Below are 13,681 nucleotides of genomic sequence, written 5' to 3'. Positions count from 1 at the left end.
CAAGGTTCAACTGGGTTATGTAGGAAGATGCTCCTTTCTGCTTGTAACTAAACCTTCGTGAGCAACACCTCCTACTTACCATTTCCACACTTCATGACTTTATTGGGATCTATCACACCCCTTCCTCTGTATCTCCTTTTCAACTGGAATCTTACCTTCCGCTTTGCAAATTCCCTCCTTCTGTTCTATATTCTAGTTCTACTCACACGGTGAATAATTTAACCAACCTCTGTACCAGCAGAGCCTACTGCCACTCCTGTAACACTACACCTGGAATTAAATGGTCCTATCCACCACGTTTTTAAATACCTATCTTCACACATGCACACACACTATATATACGCACACACGTATATAAAATACAACAACAGAAAGTACAGATTTTTTTGTAAATATACATATAAAATAAAAGCATCTCTACTTTCTATTCTTTTATTTTGGTTTGAGGCATTTAAATCGTTGCTTGCTTTATCATCTCTTTTTAAAGAGAATTCTCACTGCTTGAGCCTAACTCTGATTGTATACTATTTGAACATTTTATTCTATCCTAGACTGCTATTTTATTCTTAAGTATCCTACAGTGATCTTTGGCCTGCCTACCTAAGTAAAAGCATCACCCTGCCTCTGTGATACTGTATGCTTTTACTCTCCAAATGCAAGTATGAAATTGTATCCTCTGCTATAAAAAAAAACCCTAATTTAAAGTACCCCTGGAGAATCCTTCATAACCTAGTGGACAGCGATGGTCATGACCTAGGAGAACTCTGTGCACAGCTGTCATCAAAATTTAGAAGTAACAATCCTTATCTGCTTATCAATGAGACATAGCTATACAAACAGATCCAAATTAAGAAAAAAAGTTTTGCATATTCTAATTTAAACACTGAAGAAAACGTGGTGCTATACATTTAACAGAAAAATTTAACACAGGCATTTAGACTACACAGTTTTTATACCTCCGAACTATTAGCAGTAGATACCTTTCATATTTAATACAGCTTTATTACAAGTAGATACAACCATTATTGCCAAAAGAGAAAGGCTATATAAAAAAATCCAGTGCAAAATAAAAGCACCCTACAAAATCTGCATTTCTGTTCCCATTGACAGGCATTTAGACCTTGCAAGAACAATTGATTTCAGTGACTTCAAAGCAGTTACTCACTGAGGCAAAGTTAGACAGGATTTGCTGGAATTTTAGCTGTTGACTTCAAAGAAAAAAAAAGTGAGACTCATTGTCTGACAGGTGCAAAAATTAATACAAAATGTATTAACACAATATGAAACAAACATACATTAAATAGTTTTGTTTCCTGGTACATCAGATTTTCAAATGAATTTTATAAAATTTACATATTTAATGAAATGATTTACCTATCATTGTGGAAAACACAGTTCTTTATTTCAAGTTTATATTAACTATAAATATCTAAGAACAGGAAAGATACTCTTCAAGGTGGTGTGCCTTATTTCCCCATCCTTTATGTCTTCTGCTCTTTGCCTTTTGGAGAAAACATTACAGCATAAGGCTGCCTTCTTTTTGGACGTTGACAGGGAGCAAGATCCTCTTTAATATATCCTTAAAAGAAGATTAACAAATCTGAGGTAAGAAATACAATATAAAAACACGCATAACTTTAGTTTCATTTTTTGTTTTCCCTCAAAAAATAACTTGTTCATTTTTTCCTTTTATGGCAACTGGTTGTCACTTGACAAAAAGTTAGAGATCCCACGGTACAATATCATTAATGAAAACACTCGGCTGTCTTCTAATAGTAATGCAATGCAGATAGATTATACTGAAGAAGAGAATGTCATCTATTCAAAACAAAATTGCACTTTTCACTGTCTTTCCTACAGAAGATTTTACGTAAGAGTAACAAAGTATGCAAATACTACAAATCCAGTTGACTAATAAAAATCACTTTTAAAAAAAATAAATTTAACTCCTAGTCATACACAGGAAACTTCAGGCATGTGTACTTCGTGTGTCTAAACAGTACGTCCCTCTGTTTTGAGGGTATTCTTATTTATTAAAGACTTCTCCATTTGGAAAAAGCCAAACATGAACCTGTGGATCAAAACACACCTTGAAAGCTCTCCGACAAGAGAGGAGTATAGAAAATTTCTGTAACATGCTCAACTTAGCTAACACTGACAGTAAGCAGACATTTTATGCAAATCAGTTACAGCACCTGGCTTTTGTCAAACGATTACTGTTTATCAGCACTAACATCACTGAAGTGAGAGTAGCAGATTCCTACTTCATAGTTGGAAAATGTTGTCTATCCAACTCAGAATTTATAAAAAACAACACAGACCACAATGGTTCAAGACACCAATAAGAAGTAGAAAATACCCTAGTACTTCTGAGTGACAGCTGCAATTGCTCATCATGGGAACTCTCTGGTGATTTGGTTTTCTTGCTGCACTCTTGTATAATACGGCTTTTTACCACGAAAGGGCTGATCTAAAGTCTGCCTCTGAGAGGTCGAGGACCATTAACAACTGAACAGCTCTTACTCTAGCAGAACAAGGAGATAGCCAAGAAGCTAATTTTGACCAGGTTGCAAACAGATTCCAAATGGGTAATAACAGACAATCTCTATCATTACTTAAGGTAAAGGAGGAATGGATTAGCCTCAGACAAGTCTTGTCTAAGTGGATACACAAGAGAGGAAAGAGACTACTCACCGGCTAGCTGGACTGAGGGATTCACTTTCCCTTATGTTATACCAGAAACAAATTGATTAAAAAAAAAAAAGAACTATTTTCTTGAAGCCTAACCAAGCCCAAGGAAGCTTAACAGCCTGCAAATCCTATGACCAGTTTAAGCCTTTGCAGTGGATATTTAAGAAGGGGGAACTTGAATAGGGCTTCAAAAGCAAATTTGACGCTTGTCCCCCACAATAGGGGGAGGCTTAAAGTTATGAACACCATGTTTGAAATATACATATTTCTTGGAAATACAGCTTTAAATTTAAATGAACTCGACTCAGTATATCTTGGTTAGGCATTATAATCGGCAGTACAAAAGTTATGTTATTCCCTAGAAATCAAGGTTCCCTGTTCTGGAATATTAAGGATGATACTGCAACACTATCACACAAGAACACATATACATCCGGCTACATTTTCCTATGCCTGACCTGAAACTGTTAGGAGAACAGATTAAAAAAAAAGTGAAGATTAATGCTTCACAGCTAACAACATATACACAAATAAAGACATAAGTAACTCAAAGAGAGTTCATACACGGCTCCTAACCTCAGAGCTTCACCACTTCTGAAGAAATGTACATACAGTACACTACAAACTCATCATGTTTTAACATTATTAGTAAAAACTCATTTTTATACCAAGCTCTGGGAGTTAGAAGAATTATTTAGGAAAGAACAATCCTCTGTGTGAAGAGGAATAAAAAGAAAAACAAATGAAACCAAAACAACTTTTGTGTCACTAACAAGCAGGGTATGCATATTAAACTATTTAATTACACCCTACCTTCCACATTTCCAATATAATGTGGTATTCTGGAGCTCTAAAGATGCAAAGGACATCAACAGTGCTGCCTGTCTCTCCTCAGTAAGTACAATCTCTCAGCCTTCGCCTTTGAAAATGCTGACCCAAGTCTTGCTTTGGTTCAAAGACACACAGGGTTTTAAGTTGTACGAAGATCCCAATTTTGTTTGCCTTCTCTATCTAGGCTCTAAGAACGTTTCCTTATATTCCAAATAATGGCTGCTGATAAGTAATCAGACCTCAACAAGACTGGGTGAGAAACGCTGCTTTATGAACTAGAGATAATTTCAGGGAACCATTCTAGAAAAAAAACACCAAAACAAACAGCTTTAAAAATGCTTTGTAAGCCTTTTTTGCACAAACCTCTTTCCACACAAGTTTGAGTGGAAGGAAATCCAACCTCCCAGAAATTTTCTGGAGTATTTGGAGGAATGTAACGAAATCTGTGTCTTGAACAGGCAGCTAGTTTCTTTTCTCTCTCTTCTTCTGGAATGTCTGCATAATACTGAGTGTTAGGGGAGAAAGCAAAATTCCAAGTTAACAAATTCATACATATAGAGCAACTGCTTTACACAATGATATTGTCAATCGCTGTTTATTAACAGTTATCTAAAAATAATCGTGGGGATAGACAAGAGTAGAGATTTGTTATCCAAATGACAAATACTTGGCCATTATCCTAAAAGCTCACTGAATTTACAGATTAAGTATAACAGTATGGTGGCGAGTTTCTTAGTTTTATATCTTTTAACATACCATAGGTACAAGGTTTAGGCATGTGTACAATTACTTATGTTGTTTTACTGACTGATTTTGCAAAGCTAAGTAGCCCAGGTGTTGAAATTGATGGGAATTTTCTAATATACTAAGTTTCAGCTCACTTTTACAAATGAAATAGAAAAGTGAAAACGCACCAAAAAAAAAAATCCATGCTGCAGAATTATTTCCAGTGTCTAAATTTACAGTAGTAACAGCAAACTTAAGTCAAAATACTTCCTACTTTATTACCCTTGTTAGAAATGCTCCTTATCCAATAACAACGGCTCAGGCAGTGATCGATACGAAGCACATTTTGTTTAGACATTCTTGCAAGAACAGGTGTCCTAGCAGGTAGGCACACCTGAGGTCCCAAAATAACTTCTTTTTATTTCCTGTTCCCAGCCAAAATTTCCCTCCCCTGTTTCCCCACTGGCTAGGTACTCCAGGGTTTACAGCCTACCCGATTCACCTAAAACTACTTCCCTTTGTCCCGCCTCTGTTTACTTCTCCCCATCACCACCCCTCCTAAACCCCTTACTTCACCTGTTTATTTCCTCCCTTTTTTGGTATTATCGCCCACAGTAGCTGGTCTCAGTTAAACATTCATCCTCCCATTAAACTACTGATCCAGCATAGACTGGTTTCTCCTTTGTCTAAGGGATGAGTATTCTTGCACGTCTCTTAATCAGCCTTTGTGTTGTTAGTCATTCTCTAGCTACATTATTGCAGACTGGCCAAGTTGTTGCTCTGCAAAAATGATACTTAGATTCTTCTTACACCCTCAAATTAGGAGTAAATAAAGAGATAGTTTACTTAGCTGACTGATACTGGGACTCCAGAAAATACCTGCCAGCTGGGCATTCTCTAGAGTATATAGTAAATTGGCTAGCTACTCTTTCATCCCTGTCAGCTGTACTGGGGGCTGCAACAACTATATACTCTCCAAACTTTTTTGCTGGGTGTTCCCCTGAGTAGCATCATAGAAAGATAGTATTTTTCAAGTAGTTTTCTACCACTTTAGTTTGTGATTCTAGTTGGCATCTCCTAAAAATACCAATCTGGCACTTAGATATCATAGAGTACCAAAATATTTCCAAAACAAACACACTGTTTGATTCAAGTGGCAAGCCAACAGTCACCAGCTGGATTGCACAAGAAACCTGACCCTCATAAAAGCGGTAGAACAATTCCACTGAAGTTACAGTGTTATAATTCAAAAAGGTAAACTAAAGTATAAAACCTCATTCAATCAGCTGGAAAGTGATCTAGACTGGGCAAAATAAGGAAAGGAACAGAATACCACTGTCAATAGAGATTACTTCCTGTCTCCATCTACTGGTAGGATTTCAGAAAACCTATGTATTTGGAATCATGAAGTACACTAATAACTTTTTTTCTCCTAGTAGATGGCAGACAAAGTATAAAATGGGCATAAAAATCCTCCTCCAAAAAAAACCCATGAAAATTAAATATTGATGACTGTATAGAAAAGAGTAATCACAGCTCTGAAAATGTCAGCGACAAAACTTCACGAACTAGGAAAAGTAGGCTTGTTTCATTTTGTGATTCTGTAGACTGTGAAAAACGCAACTGTGCCTGAAACTGAAGTATATTTTCTCCACCCCCAAATCAATTCAGACTTCTTGCCATTGTACAAAGTGTGACACCAGAACATGTTCTGCTCTCAAAGCCCTTATTTGTACAGGAATCTGACCTAGCAACATGTGGGTCTCCTGGTCAAGAACAGAGATCCAGGTTGTTAGCAGGTTGTACCCGAAATTTCAGATTACTGGTCTGTCTACTACAGAGTCCTGGTACACAGGACAGAATAAACTGCCAGTTCCAAAGATAACATTCAGGAATGGTTATAAGCCCCTAGTGAAAAGTTCATCAAAACATACCATGTATAAGCCCAGGATACTCCCACACTCTTGATAGCAAAACCCCTTTCAATCACCGAATTCGAACACAGTTTAAAAATGTTTGCCACTGTCTCATACAATGTTCCCTTAAACAGGAAAAGGCCTACGCCAAGACCAGAGCTTAAGTGGATATTGGTAGGTTGGGGACTGAGTCAGATAGCGTAGGGTCACTCATGCAGCTAGACTTCAAAGACCCCGCTAGAAAAATGTCTGTGTCACTCAGTTAAAGGTCTAGAGACTAATGAAAGAAAAGAAACAGGTAATTATCATCTAGTATGCATCAATTTTCGCTGATAAAATTTAAGAAATGACATGGTGTTAAATCAACAAAATTAATTATAAGAATTCTACAGTATTTGTGTAAATCAAATAGATTAATAGCTGAGTCTTATTTACAGATAATCAGCAGTGCACCTTATGTTTGTCCTTTAAATAGCCTGGAATTTTAGAAGTCAGTCTACTGAAAGTTTGCAGTGCTGAATTTATTTTTGGAATGAAAATGTTTATGATTGGTGAGGAATATTTATGGATCAAACAATGAAAAATGCAGGACAGCTCTCTAGGAACAGAAAATAAAGAGACCTATCAATAATCAAGCTAAGTATGTATTGAAAAGAAATTAGTAACTTTTTGTTAGTTTGGCTTGTTTAGAAATCTATCAGCGTTGACAAAGAATGAGAAAGTTAAACATATGTCTGCTAAACAGCAAAAAGAACTCTCAGCTGTTTTCTAGATTGATCTCGCTATCCACAGGATTTTCAACTCACACAAAACATTCAAGCTAGGCTTTTCCACGTGCGAAAAGATATGCAAAATCTCATCCTGCAGTATCTTCACTGTAAAAGAATTGTTTACAGAACTCTACAATTTGCAGTCTCAAAAAGAGAACAAACCTTTAAAATACTCCTCTCGTTAGTTTAGCACTAAGTTACTTACAGAATAATTTCTGTAATCTAAACATATATAAAGCCATCTGACTGATTCTCCTTATCTGAAGTGTGGCAAGGCTTAGTAACCACACTAACAAACATTAACTCCTGCATACAATCTTTCTTTGATCGCATCGCAAAGTCATAACAAACCAAACCAAAACCTCTTATCAAATGCTCTACACTGTAAAGTGAATGAGATGCCTCCACAAAGTTTTAAGATAAGGACTTATAAAGGACTTTGACATCAGTCTGCTAAGGCATGTGCAGAAATTAAACCTCTCACATCTTCTCAAAATGACAGATAATTTTCCCTACTCTCATACTGCATGCAGCACATGGCCAGAAACAATTTACTGATTTCTACCCCCTCCTTAAGTATTTCCTCAGACTTTGGAGACTTTTCAAGCCCTTATGACTGATAAGTAAGCCAAGACTTTTTTAAAGCATCATTTATGCTTTGTCCAATACTCCCTTTTTCCATAGGCATTTAATTCAAAGCTAATTTTATTATGGTGCAATGACACTGCCAGGCATTCCACACATTCCAAGACGTTCATCTTGAATGATGTAGACTTAAAAAAAAATGCCAAAAAACAAGAAAAACACAAACTGTTCTGAAGTTTAATGTAGAAACCTACTATTGTAAAATTGGAGCTGTAAATGTTTCCAAACAGCGGTTACCACTCTAATTTGCCAGAAAGTAACAAGAACTGGATTTGCTGAGAGGAGAAGATCTGTAACTTACAGAGACAGGAAATGAAAACATTTAACACATGTCTCTTGGCCAAGAAATAGACTGAAAGCTTGGGGTTTTGTTGTTTGGGTTTTTTTCTTCTCTTTTTTTTTCCTCAACATCTTGTTTTCTTTCAAATTCTTTAAATCAAACTTATTTTTGAAAATGGTATTTATAGTTGACTGTAAAACTTAACTATTTGTATTTAATGAGTTTTACCAAAGCTGTTTTTTCAGGACTTTGTTTTTCATTAAAAATATACTCTAATAAATTTCTTCAGCTAAGTAAATGTGACAACTACAGAGTGAATAGCAGGGGAATCTATGAAAAATATTGGTTCTATATAGGTGTGGAAATTAAGTGAAAAGATTCCAGAGAATCCCTCATTATTCAGTCATTAATCCACACTTCTGGCAAGTCATAATGTATAAGATCATCACCTAATTAACTCCAGCCTGAAAGTCTATTAATGACCAAATGAAGTATGTCCTTATTACACATGTAATTAATTCAATACTTTATCTCCATACCAAGTATCTGAAAGCAGTTTAGTAATTTGAAAAGGAGGAAAAAAGTATGTTCTAAAATTTCATATTTTTTAATCTGCTAATGTAAACATTTTTGCATGCATTTGCACATATATATATGCATTCGCACCTATGCTGGTGCAATTATCTGAAGACACAGACATGCCATAAAACAAGTTAAAAAAACCCCCAAATTGAGATATATCTATATATAGGTACACCAAGACATAGAACTTACTTATTCCAGTAGCTGTAAATGTCAGTAGAGCTTTTGAGCTAAGTTTAGAAACTTGTAATCATTCTTTGACTAGCTAATGTATTTTTCATTAAAAAAAAAAAAAAATCTATCCTCAAACTGATACACACAAGAAGTTAATACTTTCTAAGTTATGTGCAGTTACTACAGTTAAAAGCAAACCAACCAACCCAGACCTTGGTAAAACAGCTTTGGTAAACATTTACTTATCTGCTGCTGTAGGTACTGATGGTGATGCAACTAGATTCATAATTTCAACAGCACTTTAGCACTTAGACACTAGCAGAGCTAGAAGAATGGAAAACTGACCAAATTTTAAAGCACTACTTACTATTTCACATTCCTTACAAGTATGGCCAGGCAATTTTCTTCTTTCTTCTTTTTTTCGAATAACCTCAATATGAGGAAAATCTAACACAGTATTCTTTCTGAAAAACAAAAATGTTTTCACACGATAGCACATTCATTTCTCCTACATGTCTAGAAATTTTCAGTTTTTAGAACACAATGAAGGAGAGTCTCAAGAAAAGAAGAAATACCAGAAAATGCCTACAAAACCCAATTATACTACATTTCAGGATTTTTTAAATGTAATATGATCTTTCACATAACCAGAGATGTGCATCTCCTCATTATGGCTTTTCATAGTGTGAAAGTAATTACTAGATCAAAATGATTCAAATATAGATCTTCTGTAGAATACTTATTTTGCCTGCGGCACAGTTGTGCTTGCATTGTTTTCTGCAAAAGGAACGTATGTTGGGGTTCCGTACAAGAACTAACAGATTCAACTCATCTGCTCACAGAACACTAAACAAGTTTTCCTCTACAAAGAAAACATATGCTGGGGTAAAAAATAAGGTAACAACTATTTAACTGAAGGGGTTGATATCATTATGAAATGAAGATTCAGACTACCAATGTTGATTATACAGAAAGGCAATAGAGGAAGCACTAAGAGGCACAGTTAAACATTACTCATTTATTGCCTAGAGGAAGGGGCAAAAATGCCAGAGAAGGAAAGGTTTTATTTGTACAAGCAACTCATAGGCTTTTGGCTCACGAACTCATGCATGACCACGTGCCTGTAAAAAACAACATGGATTACAAAATACAGCATTCCAAAAAAAATTACAGAAAGCTGAAGAGGCAATTCCTTCTCTTCAGTAAATGTGATAGACAGGCATCTCAATGTGTTTGGTTCTTTTCCCCTACCCAGCTTTTATCTAAGGCTTTTACGTAATTCACTAGATCTTTTACCTGTGCATCTTTATCTGCTAGTACGTTACACACAAACGTATATTTTATGGAAGAACAAGTTCCCTATCGGGAGGATATAAAGAGCCTTAAAATGCCTATACAGAACAAACTAAATTACCTTTCATCACTTTTGAAATATGGCTCCACAAAAGCTTTCTGCTTGGTTTTATCTTGTTTATCCTCATGTTCTGTAAATATACATGTAAAACAAAAAATTACATGTCATATAAGGTTAACAGACTGCCTGGAGAAATGTCTGTGAAATTATCAGTCAGCTATTAAGAAATACAAAAATGCCCTGTACATTCAGTCTGAGACAACAGATTCAAAATACTAAAGATAATATAGAATTGATTGAACCAGTGATCAAAAAGCATTACCGGAGTAGAAGGAAAACAGCAGCGAGATGATTGAAGAAGATAAACAGAATAGCAAAGGAAAGGTTGCTTAAATACAAAATAGTGTGAAGCCTTTGATAGAACCTAGGATAGGGAGAAGAAAGGAAGCAAGTAATCTGGAGCAAAAAACTGGTGTTTTCTATAAGAGTCACCCTGCTATACAGTTCCTATGCCAACTTCCATTACACACCCCATATTTGTGTCATGGCTATACAAGTGAACTACAAAAATATTTTCATATTGGTTTATGTTATGTCCTTACAATGAATAAGTTTTCCCATGAATTTATGAAAAATGAACTCATGCTTTATTTGGAATATTTGCTCCTAGAGAACAGAGCCCGATTTCAATTCGACTTCTGTAGTTCAACCAGACTAATAAAGACAAAACAAATTATATCCCACTCTTTAGTTTCTTGCTTGCTGCTGTTACTCCCTTATCCTGCTCTTCATCATGAAGAATTTCTTTTTCATCACATTCAGGAGGACTATCTTCTGGTAGGCAGGATTCATATTCTTCATGGGTTGTCCGATCAAACATTTCTGTTAAGGTATCATTCTTTTTGTTTTCTCCTCCTATTATAAAAAGCATAATGAACACACAAATCAGTCTCTCAACAATTTAAGTCAAGAAAGCATATTTTAATCGAATGTGTATCAAAAGAACTAACATCTACTTCCTGCTCCAGCACTGCTTATCTCAACTCCGGCAACACAATTATTCTTTCCGCAACTTCTCTGTCAATCTTTTAAATACGGACAACACTCATCTATTTTTCATAAAGATACCTCGATTCAATTTCTAACATTTGATTAATTACAAAATCATTTAGATATAACTTTAACCTTAACACTGGACACATGAAGTTTTTGTTCTTGTAAATTATGAAGTTATCCAAGCAGAAAGAAATACCTTCTCTGTGTAGGAGATAAACTACAGAAAAGCGATCAAGTTGCAACAGCTTAAAAAAATTAAACACACAATTAAAAGTCACTGCCCTGCAGCCATGATTCACCACATACCATAAATTAAATGTGATATAAATACGTTTGGATTTATTTTAAGTATACTAGTTCTATTTATATGCCATTAAAAATTAAATTAGTCTTCCTATAGAAAGTCTGATACGATTACATAGCACTTTCAAAATGCTTTATTTTAAGAATGATTGTGGGCAGGTGAGATGAGAATTATTATATGGTTATTTAGCTCTATCTCAGCACAAATCCTATCATTTTCTTCATCTAAGTTAAAAAGCAGCTCAACAACAACCACTGATTCTACCAGGAAACAGACTAACCTTTGTAACATACAAAAATACATCAATGCTGTTTTACTGCAAACAATTTTCTACTATCTATTCATACAGAGGAAAAAATGCCCTTCACTCTTTTCTCCTGAGGGGGAAAAAAAAAGAAAAGCCTTACTTGGATTGCTTTCCTGGTTTTGCTCTTGACTTTTAATTTTTGATAGCACACTTTGACTGACATATGTATAATCCATATCAACAGCTTCCCCTCCGACTCTTGACTGAGAACCACCCTAAGTAAGAAAAAGCAAACATGACAATTGCACTCAGAAGCAATTGTATAGTCAGTGTCATTGCTGTATATCTGAAATACTTTCACAACAGTTACTGCCATCTTTTCGGATACTTTGTGATGTTTTTTCTGCAGTGATGTCTGTATGATAAAGATGTAAAATCTATGTAAGAGAGTAACATGTTTTGAAATTAACGCATAAAGCATTTATCTGGTGGGTTACATTACTTGATGGGCCAGAAATGTCTTAAAAGTTTTCATGTTAAATTCTACGAAGATAAAAAGTAACAATGAAACATACAGAAATTAAAAACTGGTCAAATTAATACATTTTAAGAGACACTTTAAATGAGACAAAACAAATAGACTTCAGGACTCAAAGAAAGATAATAGCCATTATCTGCACATTTTCTATTAGTTAACATAAAGAGATATCACAGTGAACATTTTTACGGAAAAAACTATGAGATCTGAACTACTTTTTTGTCTTAAAAGAAAACCAAAATCACCCCCAAATGCATCAGTTTCATACTGAGCCACCTGGCTGAGTTTATCACATACAACTAGACAGTGGAAATGTTTTAAGATAACTGTAGTGTACTATGTATAAATTATCTTTTCAGGAGTGCAAACAAACATCAAATGAGATGAACTTAGATTTTTGTTAAAAAGTGAATTTGGTCTGCCCAGAATAAAGTTCACGATTCTACTTTCGTAGGCTTTTTTCGATATCACAGAACACGCAGACTTGTTACACAAATTTACCTTTGTATCAATCACAGTAACGTCCATTTTGTACTGTGAAAGGTCAGCTCCTGGGTCTATGCTCCACTGGAGGTTTTCTAAAGCTTTATCTTTCATGTCTGGATGCAGAGAATATGAGAAAAAAGACAAATAATCAGAATCCAATTCTGCCAACAGCATTCTGTAGTGTCTAAATTATGTCAGCTTTCCTTTTATCAATTCATTTTTGGGTTTAGGGATTGCTTCTTCTCAAACAATAAACATGCACATTTCTTGTAAGTTGTATTTTGTCTGAAGAGTAAGAAATAGATCTGTAAGTTTTTTGTCATATTCAGGGAGCACACCACTCCTTTATGCTTGTATGAGGTATGTCATGCATAAAATACTCTTGCAGGTAGAATCTCTGTACTTTGTAAATCCAGTAGTATTTATACCAGACAGAAGATATAAGATTGATAAGAATACCGAAGTCAAGTTTTAGAATACAAAGAGTACGAAAATGTCTGGTCATTGTTCCAGTGATGGCTCTTGATTTATCTTTGAAGTAGAGGTTTAGATTGTAAGCTACATGGCCACATCAACTGCTGACACATTTCTTTTAAATTCAAAATGCAAGTATTTCTAAATAGAGTATGCAGTGTAACAGCTCAGCTAAGGAGTTCAGAAGCAGTGACTCTACAATCCCAGTTCAAAATCTAAGTTTTCAGACTGGGACCACTTAACAAGAAGGAAGATACAACAAGATGAGTATTTAGCAGCATCTGTTCAGTATCATTAAAGACACAAATTTCTTTAACAGATCATCAGGAATCATGAAAAGTTAAGAAGGTGACTTATCCTTACACTTAAGTGCAGTTTTCAAGCATTTGATACAGTTTAAACTCAAAGTTCCTGAGATTTTATTTCAGTATCTGTTATTCATATGTTGCATTAAACAACAATGCTAAATCAACGAGAAAGAACAATATTGCTAGCCTGTTGAATTTACAGCTGAATGACAATGATGTATTTACTATATAGTGGCAAAAGAATGCCAGGAAGACACAATTTGAAAGTGTGGGGGGTGATCTGCAGAAGTCCTGAATGG

General features: G+C 35.2%; 1 protein-coding gene across 6 annotated transcripts in view; it reads right to left on the bottom strand.

Annotated features, from left to right (window-relative positions):
* Window positions 1–602: 602 nt before the first annotated feature.
* Window positions 603–13,681, bottom strand: part of RBBP8 (RB binding protein 8, endonuclease) — a 44,468-nt gene continuing 31,389 nt past the window's right edge. For 4 of the 6 annotated variants that reach the window (XM_063326698.1, XM_063326699.1, XM_063326701.1 and 1 more), the window contains 7 exons: window positions 12,616–12,713; window positions 11,737–11,851; window positions 10,714–10,884; window positions 10,030–10,099; window positions 8,983–9,079; window positions 3,886–4,027; window positions 603–1,579 (listed from right to left, as the gene is read on the bottom strand). In XM_063326698.1, the coding sequence (XP_063182768.1) occupies window positions 1,482–1,579; window positions 3,886–4,027; window positions 8,983–9,079; window positions 10,030–10,099; window positions 10,714–10,884; window positions 11,737–11,851; window positions 12,616–12,713 (791 nt within the window). In that variant the 3' untranslated portion in view covers window positions 603–1,481. The remainder of the gene's footprint in view (window positions 1,580–3,885; window positions 4,028–8,982; window positions 9,080–10,029; window positions 10,100–10,713; window positions 10,885–11,736; window positions 11,852–12,615; window positions 12,714–13,681) is intronic. The other 2 variants (XM_063326703.1, XM_063326697.1) reach the window with 1 other exon arrangement.

The sequence above is a fragment of the Chroicocephalus ridibundus genome, chromosome 2 (genome assembly GCF_963924245.1).
Source record: "Chroicocephalus ridibundus chromosome 2, bChrRid1.1, whole genome shotgun sequence".
NCBI classification, from domain to species: Eukaryota; Metazoa; Chordata; class Aves; order Charadriiformes; family Laridae; genus Chroicocephalus; species Chroicocephalus ridibundus.
The sequence above is the reverse complement of the archived record's forward strand: the minus strand, read 5'-3'. Positions and strand labels throughout refer to the sequence as shown.